General features: G+C 36.9%; 1 protein-coding gene across 1 annotated transcript in view; it reads right to left on the reverse strand.

The window, feature by feature from the left end:
* The window catches only part of CAMKMT (calmodulin-lysine N-methyltransferase), a 227666-nt gene that overhangs the window by 34099 nt on the left and 167247 nt on the right, over window positions 1-26320 (reverse strand). Inside the window, exons 4-7 of the mRNA XM_075496278.1 lie at window positions 10806-10866; window positions 7732-7786; window positions 6615-6678; window positions 1537-1603 (exon numbers count right to left, since the gene is read on the reverse strand). Of these exons, the coding sequence (XP_075352393.1) occupies window positions 1537-1603; window positions 6615-6678; window positions 7732-7786; window positions 10806-10866 (247 nt within the window). The remainder of the gene's footprint in view (window positions 1-1536; window positions 1604-6614; window positions 6679-7731; window positions 7787-10805; window positions 10867-26320) is intronic.

The following is a 26320-nucleotide window of genomic DNA, read 5'->3' on the forward strand; positions in this document are numbered from 1 at the left end:
TAGATAAATGTAAATGAGGACAGGGTAGAAAATGTGCTTTTGATTGATATCTAAAAGACCAGGTTTGAAGTCTTGACAAGGGACGAAATCTGAAATCTCATACAAAGTAGATGGCAATTGGCAATCTACAAAACCTAAGCTTCTGGATGGACGTACCACACAGCCTCTCCTCAGCAGGGATGAGTGTCTGCGGCTGCTCGCAAGAAGCGTTCAGCACATGGAACCTGAAAGACCATTCCTGGGGCCCACGTGGCCTTTGTCTACTTGGCAAGCACTTATTAGGATGCAGAGATATATCTCTAAGTTATATGCATGTATACCCTAATGAAGGCAGAATTTTTCTAACCCTAAGTGCTCACTTAAAAGAACTTCTCTACACAGAATGGCTACATAAGCATAGGGATAAATGATGTGAATGATAGCCATTAAAATTGTATGGGTTTAACCCTCTATGTTAGTAAGCTTATTCTGCTGTAACAGCTTGCCTTTCTCAGCCCTTTTTCAGCTTTACTTTTGTCACTTTGAGAAGGACTGAGAGCCCTTCTGGAATGAGAATCATAAAAAAAAAAAGATTTAGACACACAAATAAGAGTGCACTATTTGCTCTTAGGTAGCCATCTCTAAGCACATTGTAATTCTTAACCCTATACCACGAATATGAAGTACTTTACAACTTACTTTTAAAATACTATCAGAGATGAACGCAGTTCAAATTTTCAGCTGCTTCCAGTCTCTACTGTACCTGGAGATGCCTCAGTGACATAGACAGCTAAACAACTAACCTCGGTGGCACCACCTACTACAGGGAGGGCCAGGAAGAGCTCTGGACACGATCAGAAACCAAATTCTCTGAACCTCTACAACGCTCACCCTCACGAGCATGCCTTTGGGGCTAACTCAGAGACAACAGAGCTGGTGCACTATGAGAAAAATGCTGGTTGGGCCCTGCACCTTAGGACATAGTCAATGAGAGAAGGGCCCCGGCATGCTGTGCCTGGCTCCCGTGCTCCCCATCTGTCCTTGCAGCAACACCACAATACCGATTGCACAGACAGCATGACCAAAAAACCTCCCATGGATGCTCTGACAACATCTACCTCAGGGACAATTGGGATTTGTTGCCACCCTGAATTCTCAGAGCTATTTAAAATGAAACCTGCCAGTGATTTAGGTAGATTCATTCCAAGCCTCATATTCAGTACAATGGGCAATGTTGACTCTGAAGCAGCCAAATTTCAACCATGCACTAAACCACAGCTTGAAGAGACATAGCGTACGTTAAAAAAAATAAAAAGGAAAGAGATGTTATGTCACCAAGATTAATCATACTGTATTTGCTATGTTAAAAAGCAATTACATTTTTTTTTAATACTTCCAAATTTCTGTCTTGCACCACTTACCTACTTATGTTGTATATACATCCGTGCCAGCATCAGGAATACAGGTCACACTTTCACACTTTTGCATACATTTCACATTCACATTACATATACAATTATATGCAAGAATCAGTAAAATAGTTTAGTAGAATCTTACCAGCTTGACACTTTCTGAGCCTTAAATACTCCTGCATTTTGGTTTCTTGTGATGATCTCACTTACATCTGTAGCATAGTCGTTAAGAATTATCTATAGAACTAGAGCAGTAATAAAAATATTTTTTTCCATTGTTAATACTTTCATAATAACTTTTATCCGTTTGGTCTTCTTTAATCTGTGCTAATAGTCAGTCTTTTCAGAAGCATAAATTTTACATCGCTACTCCAGCACATCAGCCATAAATCTATGCAGCAACTTGCTCTTGTTGCCTACCTCTGTTGACTGGATCACTAGATCACAGTGCTGAGGTTTTGGAGGCTTATGGGTTTGGAGTTTCTGCCCTGCCACAAGACACATACCTTTGTTCCTGCCTCTGTCTGGGTGAAATCCAGCACACAACGGGAGCACCTTAACCTATAGGCAAGGGAGTTTCTAGTCCATTTGATTTCTTGAGAATGGTTTGGAACCACCATAAAAGATAGTACAAAGCAATAAACATCTTTTCTTCCCCATAGGCACTGCAACCGTGCCTCAGCCTCGTGTCTCAATGCCTCAGCCTCGTGTCTCAGCTTCTTTCAGTTTGGAAGATCAGGTCACAAAATTGCGTAGCCATTCAGGCAGGCCAGAGCAAAGGCTGCCAATGAAAAGTTTCAAGGGAAGCTGAGCCCAGTCATCTATGCCCAGAAAGATAACCTTCATAATCAATCATTTATGGTCAGTGAGAAGCCATAGGAATGAAAAGGTGTAGCAAGTAACCAAGGAACTATGAGAATACTAAATGGCACCCAGTGAGAATCCATACATATTTGAATGATTCATTCTCAAATTTAAAGATTATCTTAAAGGGACAATTTTGATAAAGATGTCAGTGGCCACTCTTTCTTGTTTAAGGTACAGGAAATCTGATGCTAATTAGGAGGATGTTTCTAGGTGCACAAAATATTTTGAATTCTTCTTTGCAAGTGCTCTTATAAGAAAACTGAACTCAGTGCCAGGCTAATTTAAAATACCACTAATGTATCTTTTTATTTGCTTTGCTGAAATCACAGAATTGTCCTTCCAACACCGTTGACTGTTTAAGAAAAGTTATTTTAGGAAAGCCTCTATTCAACCAATGGCAAAGAAAAGACAACTGATATTTTGTTAAGCCAAAAACTAGAAATGGAATGACAGAAAACTGGTTTAAACAAATCTCTGTAGTTTGGACATGCTTTTAAAATCTTTTCCACGATATGCAATGAAAAATAGTAATGAATGGTCTATGCCTGTGAAGCAAAAGGAAGGTATAAATAATTCCATGGGCAAAGTATGCTGTTTCTAAGTAGAGGCAAAAGTAACATTGTTATAAATTAGCTACAATGCACTTAAATTATATAACTGAGCAAAACTATTAATAATTGTTGTAAACATGTTAACGCTAGCTTCTTTAAATAATTTATAAGCCCATGTCTTCAGGCATTCAGGCTGAACATGACCTTTCTAACCTAAATTTCCCAGGACTGTTGAAAGATCCATACGCTATATTGTAATGGCCATTATAGTGCACCGCAACAATGTTTTGTATTATTGATGCTTTCAGACAGTAGTTCAAGTCACTACTGCATGGTGTGAAACAGAGCTAAGGCAGAAGGTACACAGCCTCTCTGAAACAGGAGACAATTTTTACTAAAAATGAACCTCATCCTTGGACTTGGACATGTTGAACCGAGTACAGATGCTTCCAGTGTTCTGGGGAAATAGAATTTGATGTTCATCAATGACTATGTCATAGATATTATCTAAGTTGGAAAATTTGTATCTGAATGCATATCACCCAAAATTACAAAGGGGATGAATCTGATAACTTTACCTACATATATCTTTATTATTCACTTGAAATATCTATATTTTTCTTTTTAATATTTTCTTTATTTAAATGATCCTGAAATAACTTAGATAAAACACACTAAACCAACAATAAAGTTTTGAACGAAGCTGCAAAAGCTAACATCTGTCTTTATTTTATTGATTTGGCAACATAAATGATCTGTTAATCAATTAAAATCTGCCCATAATAAGCAAAAGGAGTGAGATAGAATGAAGTCTTTTAAATGGAGTAGTAACTCAAACCATATCATCTTTTTAAAAACCTCCATAAACCTCATGTGTAAGACCACTGATTAGTATAAAATACAGCTATATATCTCACAGTGAAATGGTTAAAATGACAACAATGATTTGAAATTAACATATTTGTAAATTGTTTTAACTTGTAACATTTCAGTAACATATCCTAATATAGATATTGAAAACATACATGGTGAATACTTCATGTGGCAGTATGAAACGGAGAATAATATGAAGAATGTCAAAAATTAAAAGAAAAAATAAAATCCTCAAAAGCTTGAGACTTCACAAAGCAAAGCTGTTAGTTACACTCACTGAATAGCGATAACAACAACAAAACCAACAATAATTATGATGATGATGATAATACAAAGGCAGATTCTCAGATGCAATGCACTATTGCCAGGTCGATTTTCAATTACATTTCACTGATGTATTCATTTGTTTCTTAATGTGCTCATCTTGCCCATTAAGAATAATTAGCAGGCTTGCTTGGTGATTTCCTGGCTTCTGACAGTGATTTTTTTTTTCTTTTTTGTTGACAACCACTTTTACTTTTTGGAAAGTAATTTTTGGATATTATAGTATGACTGGCATGTAATTTAAGCTTCCTAAGAAATTTAAAGGGAAGATGTAAACAGTAATTTTTAAACAAGATTATTTTAATCTATAATACCTACATAAAAAGCATAATACTAGGCATTAACTATTCCTGAAGAGCAGAATCTAGAAAAGAAAACAGTATTTTATCCCACATTAATTTAATTTGGTATGCTAAACAATTAAAAAATACTATCAGCAATAATAAAAAATAGCAGAAATACATCATTTGTAGTCTGTGGCACTTGGGCCAAATACTGTTTCCAATTACACTAAACATTCTTACTGATTTCAGTGAGTCTGGTGTGGCTGAAACAGATCTAAATTTAGCCTAAACTTCTGTTATAGCTAGTCACTATAGAAAAGAATGCAAAAGAAAATTGCCATAAGACAGATCATAAAATTGCTACTGAAGTCCATAAAACACATAAAATGCAACATAAATTTTATTATGTGCACTTTTAAGAATACATTCCACCTACACTGTAAAGTTCTTAGTCTGCTGCACTTTGGCACCCTGCTAATATTAAGCCCATTGTAAAATCCAACACAATAAAAGCACTTTGAATGCTGAGCCTTCAGAGCACCAAATGTTAAAAAAGAAAAATAAATTCCTGTTAGAGCCTTCCACCAATCGCTTCTCTGAAAGGGATTCACTGAGTGAATACAGATGAAGACTTCTTGTAAGACTTTTGGAAATAAAAGATATTTCTAAAACATATTGTGAAAAACTAAGGTGTGCTAATTAGATGACATTAACGGTATCTTTTTCAGGAATAAAAGCACTTTAATTTGTTTAATTCCAAAGACTGAGCGAACACTTTTAGCACTCGCCAATTTTCCTTGCTATAGAAGACTTCCAAATTCCAAAAAAGTTCAGGTATGTTTATGGGATCTGCTATGTAAGATATTTGCTGACTTGATGATTACTGAGCTCACCTGAAGCTTTCTGTGGGTAAAATGACCTTTTGTTAAATACCTATGCTTCTATAAAACATCAGTTTGTTTTGTTAGGCTAGTTTTGAAACACTGCTTTTCTCCCACATTTTTTATCTTCATAATGACATAGAAGAAAGATTGGAAGGGGCGATGATGATTAAAATACACAGAATAATGAATACTTCCTCCTCAAGACATGAGTATAACAAACTAGAATTTAACAAAATAAGAATCCCTGGAACACAACTGAGAACTTGCATTTTCAAGACAAAGGAGACTTTTATAAGGCTTCCTTCAAGTTTTAAAAGGTATGATCTAGGATTGCTGTTTTTTCCATGCAATTGTTAAAGTGTTGTAAGCAATTATAGTTACCTCAGTTACCTCTGAGAAAGTCTTTTTAAAGGTAGTAGCTAATATTATTGCACTGCAATGTCTCCTGTTTCAACAGTCATCAGCAACTGCAATTTTTTAAAACCACAAATTAGTTTAACTTATTTTTTTCACTAAGTACTCATTATGTTCACTTTCGAATACACACAAAACTCGAATCTAAATAATTCTGATGATGCAGTTTCCAAAACCTGGAAAACTAATCTGCCTTAAAATGCAAATGGAAAGATTACCAAGGAACAAAAGCAAATAGATATCTTCCTTTTTTCCCTCTCAATTTCTAAGGGCTATTAGTATTCACTGTATATATCTGTTCTTGTTCTGTGCTGATATTTAATGTGGCCACAAATTATGCTCACTCATTCCCTCGGTTAGCCAAAGTCCAGTTCAATTTTCTGAACTATGTGTTCCTATTAGAAGGGCATAATAGCAATTTATTCTAATATAAGAAATATAATAAAATACTTTCTACAAGGGACAGAGGAGTTTTGCAATCTTACATCAAGAGAAATAATGATAAATTGATAATTGATTAAGCACACTAAATGGGTAATTTGTAGGCTGTTATAACTTAGCAGCAACAATGAAACCATGCATTTCAATATACACTGGAAAAGCCATGACAATATACAAATACTGGGTATATTTTAAGAAGCTAGTATCTGAAAGTAAAAAAAAAAAAATCTAGTTCTTCTGCAAAACGAGTATGTGAAGGGGAGCTAATGATTTGATTCACTGCTACACCTCCTGTAACGTGCAGCATACACACAAGGAATCTTTCAGCACTCGACCATACGACAAATATTTACTACTGTACTTGCCCTACACCCACATGTACATTTTTAATTAAAGAAGAAAATGTGGCATTTATTGTGGGGGAAGCTGTAGCTCTGTTCAAGATATTCTACATCTATTTTTTAATTACTTATATGGGGACTTTTTCTTAACGTACCCCATGCTGTCTGTCTTTATATCGATTGTTACTCAGCCAGTAAAAAGGAACGAGCACAACAAACCAGTTTTCTATCTGAATAAGGATACTTTTGATGGCCTTTTCATTTCCATCAGTTAACAGAACTTCTTTGACATCTGCAGAAATAGCAACCTGAAAAAAAGAGCACAGCAAACAATGAGCAAATATGCTTGTCTGTGTGGAAGTGAAGACAGGAGTGACAAGCCTTCAGTATCATGCTTCCTCACCTATTTCTCTGTAACAATCTTCAATCTTTTTTCATTTTATGTCTGCATTATTTTAATCATTCAATCAAATCAGTCAATACTTTTATCATTCCATTTGCGGGAGCCTCTATCTTGCTATCATTCTGTTCCGTAATTGCATTGTGACAGCGGATGATGGTATTCTGAGAGGCTTTCATTTGCGGGCTTCTGTTTATCTAGTAGAGCCATCATACAAGGCTGTCACTCTGCCTTTCAGCTTGCTTCTGTCTGACTGCCTGATGCCCTTCATATAACTTTGCATTGCAGGCAGATGGCTTTGTAAGGGTAATTTTTTTGTGAGCTTTGACATGCTCGCACATTGGGCTGTAACCTCGACACATTGTATAAGAGCGACAGGTTTGTCAAATGCCAATCAGTGTAACAATATGCTTTTATTTGTAGAGACATAAAAACTTGTCTAATGCACTGCACTGCTACATAATATCTCCTGAATACATGACTCAGAACCCAGAGAATGGTGAACGACTCTCCTGAATGGCCAATCTAATTCAAAAGAATCTAATTACCGAGAGCTCTGGATCATGTTTGTTGGTGTAATAATGCAGGCAAAACATTAGCAGCTATATCATGGTGCTCCAACTGTGATTCGCCAGGCTATTCCTGTATCTTAGCAAATGGGACTATAATCTGAAAAAAAAAAAAATGCTTCGGCTATGGCAATGAAAGACAGACCGTACGTGGCCTGGAATATCACAACAAGAGATATTGACTACACGGAGGTAAAATGTTTCTGCTCATCGAGGCAACCATAAAATCAATATGATACGAAAGCAAGTCAATCTAGAAGGTCTCTCAAGACTCTGCAGCTTGACCGCAGCTGAGGCTGTTGACAGTTCTCTGACCCAGCAGTTGGAGGCACTGGAACATTTTTCCTTTTGTTTCTTCCTCTGAATGGGATTGGAATTGAGAAAAGACCTACCATGAGCCCAGCCAAGCATGTCATGCCACCCCCTAGCTCACACACAGCAAGGTCCCTGAAAGAGAGAAAGGAAATGGTAGAACCCATACAAATTAGATGAAAATGGTCAGAGAGACATATATGTTACAAGAACAAATTGCCATCTGCAGTAAGAACTGAGCTACCAGGAAGTTGTAGAGACATGACTAGGCTACCTCATGTCGTTTTGCGTTTTAAAAATAATTATGAAATAGAAAAGTCACAAAGCAGGCAAATCAGTGGGGGTTCCCTCATTAGCGTTCAGTGCAACATTACCACCGCTGAGCTGAAAAATCTGAGAAGGTTCCCTTTTTTCCCTTGTCAATGGCTCTGTCTTTTAGAACTAAACTAGCTAGAGTAGCGAAAGATAATTGTTAGGAAAGGATAACAATGTTAATCCACATTCATTCTTGCAAAAACAGTTAGAGAAGTAAATGGGGAAATTAATATTATTTATATATCTCTTCATATAGTTATGCCTAAAAGCCTTTTTATATTAAAAAGAGAGAAGTTTTAAAACAAGCCATAAACCAGAAAACAATTACACATGAAGAAATCCGATCCTTCAATTAGCACTTAAAACTGCAAGTGACCTACAAACAATGCTGTTATGAACAACGATGGGAACAGCAAACAGTTAAGCCACAGAAAACTAATCGGAGTTAGTGTCAAGAGCCTAAACTGAGCCCGAGCAGAGGGTTGAATACATGGTCTAAAAGGCTGCTTTTAACTTAGACCGTACCGCGCTGTTATTAAGACGTGCATGTGAAATATAATTTGGCGCAGAGAGCGTGCCGGATGGGAGCTTGCAGGGGGAGCCATAAAGAATGTCCTCCAGAGCCATGGCCTGCCCCAGGAGGGGAGGAGGGAGGGATGCTGACCCCGCGCCGAAACCGCGTGAAGCGGCGTCTAGGGCAGGGCAGAGCCTCAGTTTAGGAACACGCTGCTTTATAGCTAAATCTGCGGCAACTGTTACAGCTGGCAGAAATGTTCCCACTGAGACACTTTTGACAGGCAGAAAATGGAATTTCAGCTGAACAGATTTTTTTTTGGCGCGCCTTTTCTACTCCCCTAAAATACCAGCATTTGAAAATCTATTTTTACTTGAAAGTATTACCTCCCTACTCACTCACGCTGCTATTTAGGAAGAGCATCTAGGATGCCATATCAGTACCAGTATACAGACGCTGATATTTTGTTCACTGAGGCCAGCGGACTAGGCTGTATGACTGTATACCAATACTCGCTGTCTGGATGGGATAGATTTATTTTTCTTAGACTCCACGAATTTTATTTGAAAAAAGTCCAGTTCTCCTATTTAATGGAAAAGAGACAAAAGACGGACATAATTCAGAGGAACAAGCTGTACATAAACCCAATGAGAATACAAAACAGATGTGGGAAATTTGCAGTTTGTGGTCTAAATAGAATGATTATAGGTTTTTCCTCACATAAGTTTTTATTTCTCTAAACCATATTATGTCATATATATTAAAAGTGTGTATATATATATGCTTATATATGTAAGATTTACAAGGCACTTAATCACTTATAAGAGTCATGCTTATTGAAATAAACACAGAAGGTATCTAGTGTGGGGTTTTTAGTGCATTTTGAACCAAATTTAATGTACACAATACATGAGCATATACATAAACGCATATACACATACATATTTATGCATATAAATAATTTATTTCAGTGCAAAGTTCCCTTATTAGCAAATTTCAAAAATCATATCCATCTTTCAGGCAATAGTTAGTGACATTTATCAGTGAGAATTAAAATAAGGAACTCTATTCTGAGCGTACCGTTGAGGGGCATAACCCTGAGAAACCAGGATGTGAAACTGCTCATTTCCTCCATGGAAGTTTGATGGCTGCCTCTGAGTACCCAGGCTCGCATACCCAAACTCGGAATATACCCTTTTAGGGAGCAGCACAGGGAGATTTGCTGCGAAGAGCCTCTGCGAACAAGCAGAGAGTACAAGCCACGGCATGGGGCTGGACGGCAACGTGCGACAGGGACACCGCTACAGCAGCAAAAGTCGCACAATGCAGTGCCCAGCTACACGCGGAGGAAGGAGCAGCAACTACCGGATTAGGTGTGTGAGCTGCCTCCTCTGATGGGGTGGGCTTCGTTCAGGTGGCGGACACAGCAGAAATGAGGCTTTACAAACCAGGGCATGCTTTGGTGCCAGGTCTTTGATTTCAGACACGAGTCTGAGCAAGCTGCAGGAACCAGCTCACAGCTGATACGCTTTCAGCTTTGGTACAAGGGGCAGGGACTTACAGCTCGGTCTTCCCCATTTTACCAACACCATATGTACACAGACTGAGGCATTTTGTATACTCTGAGCTGGTTTACTTGGTATTAGCCTTGCACCCTCACTCAGAACACAATTTATGCCTCCAAATGCATTGTTATAATGGCTTTTCTTGCACCCCATTCATCCTCTGGACAATGAAACTTTAAGGATTTCCAAGTGCAAAGCTCTGTATACTCAAGGGGAAAGAGAGAGGATGCAGGATAGATTTGATTTTTAGGTGTTCCTAAATTACTTGATAACTGCCTTCTACAAGTTTAGAAAATGTGAAAAAAACAAAAACAAATAAAAGCGCAGGATGTCTCAAAACTGCTTCACAACACTGAAATATAGGTGCAAATTCCTCCACCGCTATATGCAGTGATTATTATGTATTTTATCAGGTAATATTTTGCTTGCTTTTGCAACAGATGTCAGTTTAAAGAATGTCTTTCATTTTTCCTGACCTTCACAATCAGTACTGATCGATTGGAGCTTCACTTTTGTTTCCCAAAAATCAAAGTGAAATAAAGCGCCTTGAGTGGAAATCAAAAGTCTTTGACATATAGCAGAAAGCTTGCTGTGCAATATTAGTACCCAAAGGCAGCTCAGAATTCTTTGTTAAGAGCAACATGCTTTCACCTTGAACATTTTAAATTTAATCTGAAGACTTAAATCATAGCAATCTTTACCATGCAGATACAATAAAACTAACAGATTGAAAAATATCTTTTTATGTTTAACTCTGTACCTGAATATTTCATTGTGCTTTAGGCAGTAGTAAGCCAGGACTTCTTCAGATGGCCAGAGACCTATAAAACAAAGATATTCGCCTTCTTAGAACAGATTTTTTTTTTGTCTAAAATAATATTTGAATACATATTACCATTTGCAGACCTCTACCAACTGTTTCATTTTCTAAATTTGCCAAAATACCATGGAATAAAGAAACAAATAAGACTTTTAATGGAAGACTTCTGATTTAAGCATTGGAACTGAGTATTTCATAGATTTCATCCTGACTAATGACCAGAAATTTACATTATAGATACACACATACACACAAATATACACATATATCTATACATATACATACAATTGTCAAGACTTTAAAAGTTATATAAAATTTACTTCTATGAAACTTTTGACATCTGGGCATTCACATGAACGTCAAACTCTTTGCACCAGGCCAGATGCAAGGCCCACCTTGCCTTGTAGCCTGTTTCTATCAGTGGACAGGCGCCCCCTCCTTTTTCATTAGCTGTCCTCTACAGTCATTTAATTTCTTCCCAGGTTCTTTTTATTTAGCTCCTTTTCTCTTAGGTTTTGTTAGGTCAGGCATCAGTCTGACTGTAAGGGACACTGACCTGCTACCCATGCTAAGGACAAATACAGGACTAGAGCAATAACGCAGCATGATTTCTAGTTGTGGCTCAAGAAGTTCCTGAGAAGGAGAGGGGATACAAGTGATAAGTTCTGTTTAATAGTCACCAAAGGATTTTTCTAGTTGTTCTGTGGGCTGCGGTAAACTTTCCATAGCTGCAACGTCCCGTGGCAGGAAGCGCCACAGTTTTGCCATGTCGTATAAAGAAACATCTCTGCTCTCTTGTTTTGTACTTGCCTCCCTGCCCTTTTCATTTGAGGCCCTCTAGTTCTCGTATGGGAACAGACAGGAGCAATCATGCTTTTTTCACCTAATCTGTATTATTCATGACTTTATAAGCTTCCATCATAAAACTTACACCGGTCATTGTCAACCTTGGCAAGTACTTGGAGGCATCCATGTAAATTTACCCCTTCAACACCATTCACTCGTGAAACTCGCTGTTTATCAGACCGGTTTCCCACCTCACTTGAACATCTAACTGAAGCGCTGTGGCCCACGGAGAGGGCAGCACAGACCCCGCGTGGCTTGCACGCTCTCCTGCAGGCACCAGTCTCCAGTGCTGGAGGGAGCCTGGGGAAAACAGACTCGTATTCCGGCACTTGAGTTAGGTTCCCAAAGTTAAGGGAGGATGAATCAAAGGCACATGCGGCCAAATTACAGCTGTATGTGTTTTCCATCTGTTGTTGCTTAGCAATGAAAAAACATGCTTACATGTCTATCCACAGGTAAAAACCAGGGTTAGCCTCCCCCCACAACACACAGCATTATGAATTAACGTGACAGAAACGTAATATTATGAACTACAGACACTTCAACGGTTTCAGTAAACTTAAAAACAGACATGTGGGAGCACCCTTTAAATATTTCTAGACAGGTGAACTGAATTCCATGCAGCTTACTATATATGGGCATTCTTTAGACCATTTTTTATAATTTTTTATTCTTGAGACTTTAAAAACATCACAACACGTTTAATAGAAGCAGAAGCTTGGGAGAAAAACTGTCTTCCTTTTAAATCACTTAGAGCCTGATTGTAACTGTCAAATATATAATTCTTCCTTTCCATCCAGTAAATATTCTGAACTACACTTACTCATAGTGATAAATAATGAAAATTTATGAATGTGTTGTCTGCATGCAGACCAAGCAAAAGCTTAGACAGGATTTGACCAAAACTTTGCATATAACTTTTGCATGACAAAGATCTCAAAAAATACAGTGACGATTCATATGTATGACAAAGCCACTAAAGCAATACTGGTATTTGTCCTGTTTATGACAGTTTAGGCTGATTAGGTGTTTGTGAATGTGCTATTTTGCTTAGACTTGCTAAGGGTTAAAATAAAATATTCACACACGACTACTCATTCTTCAGTGAAACATAAACTAAGAATTGTACAGGATTTTCCATCTCCCTTTTGAGCATTTCAATACTTTTGAGCATTGAAATATCCTAAAATGACAGATTTTGCAATAAATATAATAACTGTTTAAATATTTTAGTATGTAATACAAAGAATGTTTCAGTTTGCAGTGACTGGTGTATACTCAAGCAATAAAAGTGCTTTTTTAATATTTAGTGAAGACACGGCTAATTTAATACCATTTATAATACTTACATCTCACATTACAAAAAAACCCCCACACCCAACACAAAAAACCTAAACCCTTTTATAGCAAACTGTTAGCCTGAGCGAGTTTTAAAAATACTTGTCAATTGTAGCAAAATCCTTCAACATCTGAGTTTTCAGCACCCTCAGTCAAATGTCTCTCACTTTTCTACGGTTTTTATTGCAAGGGCACTTTGAATGGTGTCACTAAATCTTTTATGAGGGGTCACCGTTCTTTCCCCTGCTACCATTACAATGTTGATACTGGCTGAAACTGCAGGTGTATCAGATAGCTCTGTGCTGAGAGAAGGGCAGAGCACCTTTGGAAAGACAATGCTCTTCTTTAGGCAGATGTTAGCGATGCACACGACTCTCCGCCCCGCTCCCTTCCCCCATAGGGAAAAAAGTATCACCTCAGCAATGATATAAGTGGCTGGCAGCTAAAGAAACAGGAGTCAGAAGGTCTTTCCCGAACACAGGTCTCAAGTGTGGACGCACACAGTGCTTCCAGCTAAGCCAAGAAGCCAGAAGCCAGAATACCTGCATTAATTTTAGTAAAAGGAAAAGCTTCTCGTGCTTGAACAGGCAGGTAAGCCTCTTTACCTTCAAAACAGGGATAAGCTTAAAGATCCATGTGGAGGAGTTTGCGTTCTGCCTTCTTCCCCTTCACTCTGACCTACATTCACCAACACAATGACCTACATTTTGAAGTTGCAAGTATAAGATAGTTCTGTTAGAAAACATACAGCTGTAATGCAGAAATGCAGCAATTCCTATGAGTTAACAACTACCACTAGGTTGTGAAAAGCATAATTTATTTCCTGCAAACACATACATATGGATATGGATTAAATTTCCTGTGAACACACTTAAAATAATTCTTTCATATTTAAAATAAAATTATTCTCATGTTGTATTATGAATTTGATTATAAATACATAACATTGGATGGGTACCTATTTGCACGTGCAATTACTTACACATGATAGTAAATTATTTACACATGTACAGGCAAAAGAATATCAAAAGGCCCAAGCACCCAAATGGTGTTTGTATTTTAAAGGCTATAAATATACTACAAGTCCTAGACAGAGGGGCTAAAAATCTCACTGTGCAATGACACAGAGAGGAACAAGAGTTTCCTTTTGCAAAAATAAATAGTTTGCGACATTTACTGGAGGTTTTAAAACTCTTTATCACCTTGATAACTACAATGTGAAAACAGAGAATAGTTGCCAGAAAACATCAGAATCTCTACTGAAACAAATAAAAAATTAAGTTGTGTTGGTGTTTAAAGGAGAGCCTCAAGAGGGACTGTGATTTGGCATGTCTGAAGACATGGGAGAGAGAGTGCTCACAGAGCAATGCCTGCCTGCATTTCAATGCTTGGCAGGTATCCTTTCACCATTAGAATGGAGTAGGAGATCCACTACAAACGTGCCATAAGAGCGATGATGTCTACTTCCAGACAGCTTCATGATACTTACTACAGTAGTAGGGGTAGAAAAACATTATCGCTAAATAGTATGATGACTGATGGATGCATATATATGCAGAGACATACAAAATGCAGGCATTTCTACAGCACTTATCACTGTATCATAAAATCTCATCACAGTAACGGAGTCTACCTCACAAGAACTTGATGACATCATGAATTTCTGTTGTCCCAATTTTGCACATTAGGAACCAAACTAGGCACCAGAGACAGATTAAGTTACTTAAAACACACAGAATGAAATTATGGGAAGGCCAAGAAAAAAAACCTAAGTCATCCTAACACCTTGAGGTATGATGTAACCGAAAAAGACATCCAAACTTTTCCTATAGAGGAACAACACTAACAAAAATCACAATAATGTTAAGAACACATAAATTAAGTTGGTTTTATTACTCTCATAGTTCTTGCTAATTGAAAGCATCAGGTCCTGCAATAGCCATGGCACAACAGTTCTTTAAAGCAACCTTCAACCCACGTAGACTAAATCATGTGTAGACAGCCTTCTGAGGATGTTTTGTTTTAACCATCAGGTGGAGCACCACTAGTCCAAAGCAACACAAAACCTGTGTTTCTTCTGCGCCGAATCTAAAAATGCTGAATCCTGTATGATATTACAGAAAATTTTCTACTAGAAATAAATTATCCACTATTTTAAAAAAATTAAAAATTGTTTCTCCTCTGTGGCTTTCTACCCCATATTTTAAAGAATGCTCTCACACATTTGGATAACAAGTATTGAGATCTGATGTGAAGTTCTTAAAGAACAGCATGTTATTAGAAAATTCTCAGGACAGAGTGCTGAGAATTTTGAGACGTGACTTTTTCAAGAAGACATTTGATTATCGGAGCCATTATGCCTCTGCACTGATCCATAGGTACAAAGAAGTCGCAGTAGCTACCGATTACTTTAACTGGGATAGTGCGAGATTATTGGAACTCTGCTCTACTGTCTGCCAGCGCTACACACGGGAAACAAAGGGGCAGCTGGAGGTGACGGGTGAACTGTCCCTTGAAGCTCTGAGTAGGAGGTATAAAGCTGTCTTACAACTGCTTCACTCAGGCTAGGAGATTAAGAAGTTCCTTTCCAAGCTAAGCCAAATGGAAAGTTTTGTCACTTTTCCCTAGCACTTCACATGGCCACATGTACAGACGGTTCATCTCAAAATTCAAATTTTGTCTTTTATTTGCACTATTAAACTATGAGATGTCTTCCTATTCATTTGAAGTTTCAAGTAAATTTTGCACAAATCCTCTCTTAACCCTCTAAAGCAAAGACAATTTGAATTTGAAAAGTCAGTCATTTTCCTCAGATGAATATACTCAAAAAGATGGTTTTTTTCTATGTCCTGATTCTCAACTACATGAAATCACCCTGTTTTCTTTAATACTCATCAAAGCAAGAGGAAAAAAAGCATTATGGGCAAGGAGATGAATAACGTCTCAAAAGAAGTACCAACAATTGCACTGAGCAATGACGAATTGTTTTCTGACTCTAAGAAAAGTATTTTTTATCCTTCCTGACACCAAGGCACATTGTTGGTGGAGAGCAGGAAAACCTTTGGCACCACAATGGACTGCGCAGAGGTGTTCAATTAAGTACCTATCCGGACAGGCAACCATTCCCCATCTCCTCTGCTAAAAGACTGCAGAGTGGATGGAAAATCCTCAAAACTAAGATATCTACTGGAACAAGCTATTCCAGGAATTTAAAATAAGGTCCTTCCACTCTTACTGTAGCATCATTACAATCCTATTTTACAGTATCAAACCTTATTTTCTACTGACTATGACTTATATTCAAGTCACAAGGGAAGGTAAGTTTGATGATTTTATCCTGGCTAGTTTTTGTGTGGATCACCACCACCGTGCACAGCAAGAAGCACGATATACCTGCTGGAGTCCTGGAGAAGTAAGAGAGCAGGTCAAAATCAAGGTTCAACGGCACAGTAATTTGGAGTAAATTTCAAAATGAGGCTCTAACCAATATTATGAGCCCTTCTGTCAGTGGAGCACTAAAATTCACTTCCAAGTCAAACAAAATCCATCAGTGGAGCACTAAAATTCACTTCCAAGTCAAACAAAATCCATGAAATTATGAATAGCACAATTAAGACTAAGTACAAAGTGGATGCACAGCATATGTCTGCCAAATACACCTTGCTAGTAACATATAACATGGTTGTTCTAATTTGAGTAATTGTTTGAGTAAAGACTACTTGTGATTAATTGTACTGCTGTAGTTAGTTAGTTTGCATGGATAGCTCTCAAAAATACTTCTAGCTCTCAGCTTTCTTCGAACTCCATACTTCAAGCCCCTTTTCAATATAATTTTATCATAAAAAATGTTGCCTAGTATAGTCAGGAAGTAAAGATTTTGTTTTCATTCACTTGTTCACACAGCATGCAAAATGTGACACAGATGAAAGGATAATCAGTAATCCAGGTTACCTAAGATCCCACCTAAGGTGTATTGAATCTAAAAAACACAAACACATGTAATAAGGCACTATTACCACAAGTATTCAAATTTTTAGCTGCCATGAAACGCATGTCTAGAAGACTGGAAACCTTCCATAGAAAATGACTTTCATAATAATCTAAAGACAAGTCTGGTCACTTTAGTAAAATGAAGAAATAGAGGAAATTGCTAAGTGAGGAAAAAACACACGGAAAAACCCTTGTTATTTCATTCTGTTTGCAGTATACAAACCCCCTATTTTCACACTTGCATCCTCAAGTTTAAGTTTACACCCATCTACAGCAGAAGCAGATAAAAGAGGGATCATCATTACCAAGTTGGTTGCAGATGGTGTGCCCGGAACGGTAAAACTATTTTCCTACAAAATTTAATTTGAGAGCAGATTTTCAAAAGGAGAACAGCTACAGAGTACTGTGCCCTTCTGGACATTTGACCACCTCAAGTGTCAACGTAAGAGCTAACCTGTTTTGAAAGTCCAGTTGTCTAATCTGAGGCTCTGCATTCTGAAATTTACCCCAAGTGTATTTGCAGGTGAGCAACTTCAGCGATAAATGCACACAGTGTGAAAAAAGAAAAGTATGTAATAGCCTTTACAGTAGCATCTTACATCCATGCCTTACTGCACCTGACTTTTGCACATGGCAAACCACCTTTTAAGTCCAGTGAAGAGGAGTATTTTGAGGCAGGGAAAATGACTGCTTACTTTTCCAAAGCAGGGATGCTATAAGGGAGTTTGGAAGGGTACAAGAACACCAGAAGAAATAGAAGATATAAAGAGAAACACGTCTCACCATTTTTTCCTATGCACATACATTTTATAGGAACTCTTGTCTCTTTTGCAGTCTAAAGCAGAATTCATGATATTCAGATCATCGAAAAATACGTACAAGCACCAGCTGAGATCTTCAGCCTAGGCAAAATGGCCTCAGCACTGCATCTCTCACTTTCATTCTCATTATTATTCATGACTAGGAGGGAAAACATGATGGTCTGCAATCTGCAAATTTCTTTTAGAGCGCAAACTTAAGAGGCTCGGTCGAACTGATGTGGGAATACAGTAACAAGTCAAAGCTGTAAATGTACGCATATCTCTTCCATAAGAAAAATCGGCAAACTGTCCAAATCTACTTGTATGATTGTCTTTAACATCCTTTTTCAAATGAATGAATTTGATTGTTGTGTGGTTTTTTTACCTAGTTTTCAAATAGTTATTAAAAATTAAACAACACTGGAGCAAACCTTTTGTGATTATAGCCTTCATTCTCCTGCAAAAAACTGGATCTATAAATTTATGTACCATTGTAGATGTAAATTACAAAATTTTATATTCAACTATATTAAAACATCTATTCCAAAAATGATTACCAGTTGTGAAAAGCAGACAGGCTTATCACTTGCTGTCAGTTGTTCATGTCTAGTTAAGCAATAATGTGCTAAAACTGCTCTTTTGTTTTGTGTAAGAATTTTGGCAATAGAAGAAATGAACACTCGTTTAATAAAAACTCAGGCTGCTTTTTGCTTTGATGGAGGAAGCAGCTGCCTGTTTTCATTTGCTGCAGAGCAGCAAAACCCATCAATATAATAAGCAGCTTAGATGCATCCATCCACAGCATCTGTAAGGATATAGGGCTATTCGCTCAAAACCAATCCTTGGTTTAATTTTAACAAAGATGTGTCTGACATATTTGAAAATGCATTATAATAGGGTTTTGAAATACTAGCATTTTCTCTTTTCTTTTTAAATACTTTTCACAGATTTTGAAAGGCAAGTATACATATTGGAATGATAGAAATGATAAAACAAATATTGCTATAGCAAACAGCAGAACTAGCCTAAAAATGCGAAGATGGAACATGAAGAGAAGCCTTCTGGTTCACAGACTCTCCTGTCCCTTGAAAATACAGAAAAACAGTATTTCAATCTTTTCAATGAAGGTTTTTTTCACCATAACCAAGAGCAGAGAGAGATATTAGAAATAAGTATCACAGAAAAAAAAACCTGCAAAGATCATAGATACATTATACAACTATATTTCCGGAGATACACTTTTCCTTCCCTCCCTCATGCTTTGTTAAAAGTAGATAGATTAATACTAATGCTCATTTCCAAAGATACTTATCAAATTGTTTTCTACTATTGCCTGAAAGTAATATGATTTTTTACTAAGTTTCAGCAGTGTGAGTTTGTCCCAAGTGACAACTTCTAATTGCAATAAAAATTTTCAATTAAAAATAGAGTTATAGGACTTTCATATATAATTACAAAAACAGGAAGAGAGAGATAAAAGAGCACCTGAGATCTAAACTATAAAACTCTATTTTCACTCTAAAAATGTGATATGGCACATTTATATTATTAAAAATTCTTAAGACATTATTATTATTTTAGTGCTGTTCGGCTTTCTAAGACCTTTCTAAGCTGAGCTTTTAGATGATTTGCACATTAACTGAGAAGTCAGATAATTCTTAATCCTCCTCTTTTTCAGATCCAATAATGGATAAGGGAGCATCTTAGCATGATCAACTAGCAATCTGCCTAGCCTGAGTGGTAGTACACCTGAATTTAGGATTAGTCATCCGGTTTTCATAATATCTGATTTAAATGAGCACTCATTCTGGGAAGTGTAGAAAAAGAATATTCAACGATATTTGAACTGTACAATTTAAATATGTAACAATAAATTTTGAGTGCATGCATATTTATTTGCTTCACAAACAAAAAGCTATACAGAAAGGAAGATTTTAAAGAATCATACCCAGACAAATAGTTGGATAGTTCAATTAAATAACTGGTTTTTTCAGTATTCACAATAGCTTACAATCAACCATATCTCAGCGGTAGCCTTGTATCTCTAGCTAGTCAATTCCAATATCCTAATTTCACTTTTGTCTATAGATGAAGTGAGGAAAGTAATTGGTTTGGGGTTTTTTGTGTGTGTTTTTTCATGGGGGTTTTGGGTTGTTTTGTTTTTTGGGGTTTGTTTTGTTTTGTTTTGTTTTTTTACAGATATATCATGGGTAGAGAAGGTAACAAACCTGTAGATTAATTCTGGTTACTAATATTGCTTATCTTCCTCAAATATTTGACACAGAGCACAGAAGTTTGGGTAACTGATCTATGCACCCTTATGTAGTGCTCAAGATAAATACAGTGAAATTTATTTGGGGATTTTGATTGCGTTCAGAAGTGATGTCTAGAGCTTGGATTTCTCGTGTTTATTTTTTCTTTTTTTTTCTCTTTTTCCCATCACATTAACTAAACAAAGACGATACCTTTTTGGTCCTAGTAGCTTCTGATTCAGTATTTTTCTCCTTTATCAAACTCTCCCATTCTACATAGTTTACCAAACTATTAGAAAAGCATCTACTCTGTGCTGCCAGGAGATATTAATTGTGTGCAAGTGGAAATAATAATTGTGTGCACAGTTCGGTTTGAAGGCTTTGGACCATCTCTCTCTAACAAAACAGCATATCTCAGCACTTGCAACTTCATATACTGGCAGAAGGTGACCACGCATCCTACATATTATTAAACGAAATCGTTAGGTCACCATATTCAAGAAGCCTTGATTCTTTCTCCAGGGGTATCTTCAACTGGTGCTAAGCGTGTAATTTTTAAAAGTCTACACTACCGGCAACAATCCTGCAGCAGGTGCCCAAAATCTCCCTACATTACTAAACCTTGTTTTCATCTCTCACATGGGATTAGATTTGTGAAAAGTTCTTTAAGTGAGAATGCTGCACAAGGATGAACCACTCTCAGACATCTCATCTATTTATAGATCCACATGGATCTAAGTTCCGTATGAATTTAGACCGTAAGAGTTGCATCAAATGCTATCATTTATAGTGAGGGAAAATATTTAAAGTTTTTTCTGAAAGGCCAAGAATTAAATAAGCACTGAAGATCCTTCAGATCCTTCCAGGTCAGGTTTGACATACATTCATAGGGCAACACAAGAGAACTTACACTACCATTGCTCATGGCAGGTTTTTGCCTGAACAGGTTTCAAGAACCATAGCTGTTGATCTGGCACTTTTCATGAGCACTAAATACAATGGGCCAGATCTTCAGCTGGTACTGTGTGGTATTATGCCAGTGTATGCCAGCATTAGCTGGCATACACTAATGCGGTATGCTGAACCAACCTTGAATTTGAAACATGCGTGGTCTTTCTGAGAAACTAAGTAGCCTTTATTATATTAGTATATGCTAGTAATACTGCTTTGGATCATTTTGTAGAGTCAAATCCAAGGGCATCCTTCCCAGTAAATCAACGTTTCAGTGGGTTATGTTAAGGGAGGATACAAAAGTGATGAGTAGAATTTAGTCTCCAAAGTGGCCTGAAATATTAACAACCAATTTTCCCTGATTATTTTCACGTTTCCCATGTTACTGCAACAAACTATGACCTAACTGACCACATTCTTATTTCACAAGGCATAAATAATGCAAAAGAGCAACACAGGTGCTACAAGAATTCTGCTGAAAAACATTGTAGAGCTGTATAAACACTTACTCTTTTACACTGTGACACAGAAGTGCTCTTACGTCAAGAATAATGTGCTTTGACTAAGATATATAGCTTAGGGACTTCTGCCATTTTTCAGTGTTGAAAGAACGTATTTCAGAACATCCAGCAGACTGAGTCTCAAAAACAAAGGAACAAAACCAAAGCAAATCATTACACTCAATTTAATTAAATGAAAGTGTGAAAGAGCCTATGAACTAACCTTGTAACAACATGCTTAGGTTTATCTTTGGTAGGTCTTGAAAGAAAGTTCATCAAATTCTTAATTGAAGTGAGCACACGTTCTCTGACTTCAGGAATTGCTCAGTCGTACACCAGCACAGAAATAGGGCCCCATCTTTTGACACTGTAATTTGAGTGGGAGACTTTTCCCCTGTGTGCTCCATTCCATGGTGTACACAGACCCTTGGGCAACCCTAGGACTCTCCCTAGGGAGTAGCAAGGTTTTACAAGATCTAACCTAGGCTACTTTATTCTTTGAGGCAGGTTTTTGCTAACAGCAAAGCCAACATAGTAAGTCATCAGTTGCTACAGCATTTATTGCACAGATAGACCTTGAAACACTATGTTAAATCTGTGTGCTGAACTCCAATATTAGCAGGTAGACTCTTCAAAACCTAGATTATGCTTTTTCTTAATTAGTTTTGAGCTCAGACTTTAAAAATGGAGAGGCAGGTGTATAATCTTCTGAAATTCAAACTTTTTCCTTAAAGATTAAATGTGTTGTGACACTATTTTCATATAGCTCTCCATCAATAAAGTAATAACACTGTAATGATAAGGAAAAACACTTTTTAAAAAAGTAGTTGTATGTCACCATTATAGTAATTGGCAGTTAACAACAAATTTTAGCACTTTCTTGTTGTTCTCTTTTCCTGTTAAGAGTTTGAGTCTCAGTAAAAGAGTAATTTCCTGTTACTTATGGGGAAGGGAGGGGGATGGAGGAAGAAGGGATCATGAAATATATGCAATTTTCACATATAACACACTGTTGAAAATGTAATTCTCTATGCGTTCTTTTCTGAAAATATGTTCTATATTCCTGGATTGTCTTTGCTATCAGGAGCAGGATTGAAATCTCCACTTTAGTATTTATCTGAGGCTGTGATAGCTCAGTTGTCTGCCTCCAAATGCCAAGATAGGGGGAATCTCATCAACCGGAGACCAGCTGCATGATGGGCAGTTAATAGATATATCAAACCTTAGGATATATGCTAAGCTGAGGAGATGATTGGTCGGTTGATATACTGATTGATTAGCATAGGGAGAATGGGTTTCTTCTTGACAACCTAAGATTATGCTTCAGCTAAGCTCAAATTGCTTACACCTCTTCTATTGGGTTTAAAATTACAGTCCTGTCATCTAAAATCTCTCTTCAATGAAATTTTTACCATATATAAAAATTAAAGGGAAAAAGAAAGTAGGTGCAATGGATAAGAGTAAATGGAGTAGATGTATTTCATACTACTGCTGTTGGTACCACTAGAAAGAGTTGATAAGTAAATCCACTTGAAATATGTTACATATTCTGTATGCTACTAGAGAGCACTTTACAATAATTTAGAAGGGGGGGGGAAGTTCAAAACACTAAAAAGGAATCAGTGCTGATATTATTGCTTTAAAAAAAGTGCAGTAGTTATGAAGCAAAGTAATTATACAGTTGTGATACTACCAATACATTTTTGTCCTCTTTACAGGCATTTCCTAGGTTTTATAGGAATGTATTTAAATCATATTACAGATATCAGAGAAATATTATATAATTTCAACAGAATGCATCATCTCACAGAGAAAGGCTTACATTCTGCAAGCTAAAGAAGCAACATATATACTTTTGTATTTTTCCTTAAGAAGTCCAGAACTTGTTTTCCCAAGAAAGCAGATGGAATTAAATTTTATTTACAAAATATTTTAGACTGCATCATCAGTAGGGCACGGACACTTAAAGAAAACACAATATTTTCAAAAATTACTATACTATGTAATTATATGTTGCCAAAACAAATGCAGTTCTTACACGTATCATCCATCTAATTCCCAGCATTACATGTTCTTCATAATACTAGGCTTTGTCAGTTGAGAAAGATACACACTCTATTAAATAAAACATTAAAAAAACCAAACAAACTTTTTATTATCTTTAATTTGATACGTTGAAACACTTCTCTGCTTGGGCAAACAAGAATTTAGTAGTCATGTAACAAAAGGAAAGTGGCTCATTGAGAATGTTGAAATCTGCATTAATAAATAAGACTGGGTTTCTCAGATTTTTTTCTTCCCTTTCGTATCTGCTATGAGCGGTAGGGGATCAGCTGCAACTCAAATCCCCAGCTGAACAACCCAAATACAACTGAGTGAGCAGACTTAAAACAAGGCCATTTATTGGTGCCTGTTATGCAAACAAAGCATCCAAGTCTTAGAAACAGATGTCAACTGAAGCATATGCTTACTGTAAACTGGAATTTGATTCTCTTTATAAAAATAGACTTAAATGGGCCTTCAGAGAATAGGCTGCCTCTTGTTGTATACCATTGCCTAACTTGATTCAGCCTTAAGCTTTTTAAAAGATGAATAGACTGATATCCAAGGGCAAAAAAATAAAAGTAAAAAAAAATTAAATGGGAAATAAATGATAACATGTTGGAGCAGTTCCCAGAAGCAATTTTACAGATTTTCTCTAAAAACACAAGACAGGAAGTTCAAAGCGCGGTGCAGGTCACCTATGGCATGTTGAGTTATCATTTTTATACCACTTAGGGTGAAAAAGGGACTTTATGTTCAAGTGGCAAGTTTAGTACTCTGCTTTTTCTTCTTCCTTTTTTTTTTCCTCTTCTTTTTTTTTACCTCTTCTCACATCTTGATGCCTTTTAAATGTCACTTATTTTACATGAGGCAGTTGGTGGAGACATGAGTCAACAGCAATCAGAACCATTATCCCCTGCAGCGAGCCCTGGTCCTAATGCATTATGACACCTTAGCTGGCCAGCCACCGATTTACCTTTCTGCTTCTTAGGGAATTAAGTGGCATCATGTGAAAATGGTTGTGATATGAACAGCATGGGCATAACTGGTATTAAATTTACCTCTCAGCCTAAGTGAATTTTCCTCACATGTGACTAATCAAAATGAAAGCTGTGGACATGGGCAGATCTGGCCAGCATTTCTCCACCCCTGGGATTGGGGCTATTTTGTTTTATCTCTTTGTACAAGCTGGCAGAAGTTTAAAGTGAAGGGGATAATCCAGTGCTGGTGTCTTTATGAAATAACATCCTTACATGAAGAGGCTTTTAACTGTCTGTCGCTGTCCTCTCAAAAAAAAAAGAGCGTGACAATCTCATTTTGCTGAGCACCCTCCCATGAAAGGAGAAAATAATAGCCATAACAGCTATGGCTAGTACTGACCTTACATGATCCATTATCCACTAAACACTTTAAAAGTCAGTTTTACATACACTGTGGGGGAAATTAGAGAACTATCACAATCATTTTCACTTTAGTGAATTTGTCTTCTGTTTGAAGTCAGTTACTTGATATCCTCGTACATAACTCTCTGTATCGCTCCAAAAAAGGAAGAGGAAGTCTTGCTTTAAAAATCGATCTTGTGCAAAAAGGTGGGAAACACACCATACTTTTTCTATTCTGATTAATAAAGATACTGACAGCAGTGAAACTCAATTTAGCATCAACTTTCTTCGGAGTAAATGTGAAATAATACAAAAATCATTATATAATTTAGAAGTGTTCAACATCAGGACAAAAATATTTTTATCAATCATTTCAGCTGAGATAAGTAGGTGCCAAAGAAAGTGCAGGCTGCGCAATTATCATCTTGTGCAGTCGGAAAGATATTTATTCACAGACTAGAGTGACTTGCGTTTTACTACAAACCAGCTGTGAATGTTACTGATAACAACGGCAGTGCTAGATTTTCCCAAAGTACTGTAGTCTCTTTCTAACAACTCAATTGTACAGGACCAAAACGCCTGGAGCATGAAGTCCTCTCCTACTTGCAAGACTGCTCAACCTTCTGTGACTATGAGAATTAACTTCTCATACATGAATTTTAGGCATTTACTGTTTGCTATAAGTTAAAGTCAGTAATCACCCTTAGCTCAAAGTAGAAGAAGTATTTATTCTAATTTTATTCAAACAAATGTTGATTATAAGCTATGACTCAGTGGCTCGGATTTTAAAATTAACCCAGTCTATCTGAACATCAGTTTTAGGTTGAAGTTGTGCAAGTTGCCCTTTCTAAGCATGAAATTTGGCTATGCATTAAATTAGTCTATTTTTTTTTCCTATGATGGTTTTATTCTGCTTCACACACCAGGGTTTGCTAAGTCCAGACAGTGCTAGAAGACTTTCAACTTTCAACAATCTATTACTGTATGTAATGCACGTTTGACTGGAGAAAAATAATAATAAAAGAAAAAAAAAGGCAAAAGAAACCTATCAAGACTAAATTATGGTGTTTACAATTATCAAAGCATAATTTTCTTAGGGAAAGAAAGACATAGAAATACACAGATTTACATCAAAGTATCTATCTCACCTATAATACTCATTTTTTAAGAACCTAAACAAGCACCAACAAACACCATAAACACTCATTTTTAGAAATGATTGAAGATAAAGATTAGGAAGAGGATTCAGATTTTTAATCGTTACAAACACAGGAAAAAATACTAATCACGCATGGCACTTGCCTGGGTAACCTTCATTTTATCAATGAGGCCACATAATTAAGGTCAAGTTAA

The sequence above is a fragment of the Mycteria americana genome, chromosome 3 (genome assembly GCF_035582795.1).
Source record: "Mycteria americana isolate JAX WOST 10 ecotype Jacksonville Zoo and Gardens chromosome 3, USCA_MyAme_1.0, whole genome shotgun sequence".
Taxonomy (NCBI): Eukaryota; Metazoa; Chordata; class Aves; order Ciconiiformes; family Ciconiidae; genus Mycteria; species Mycteria americana.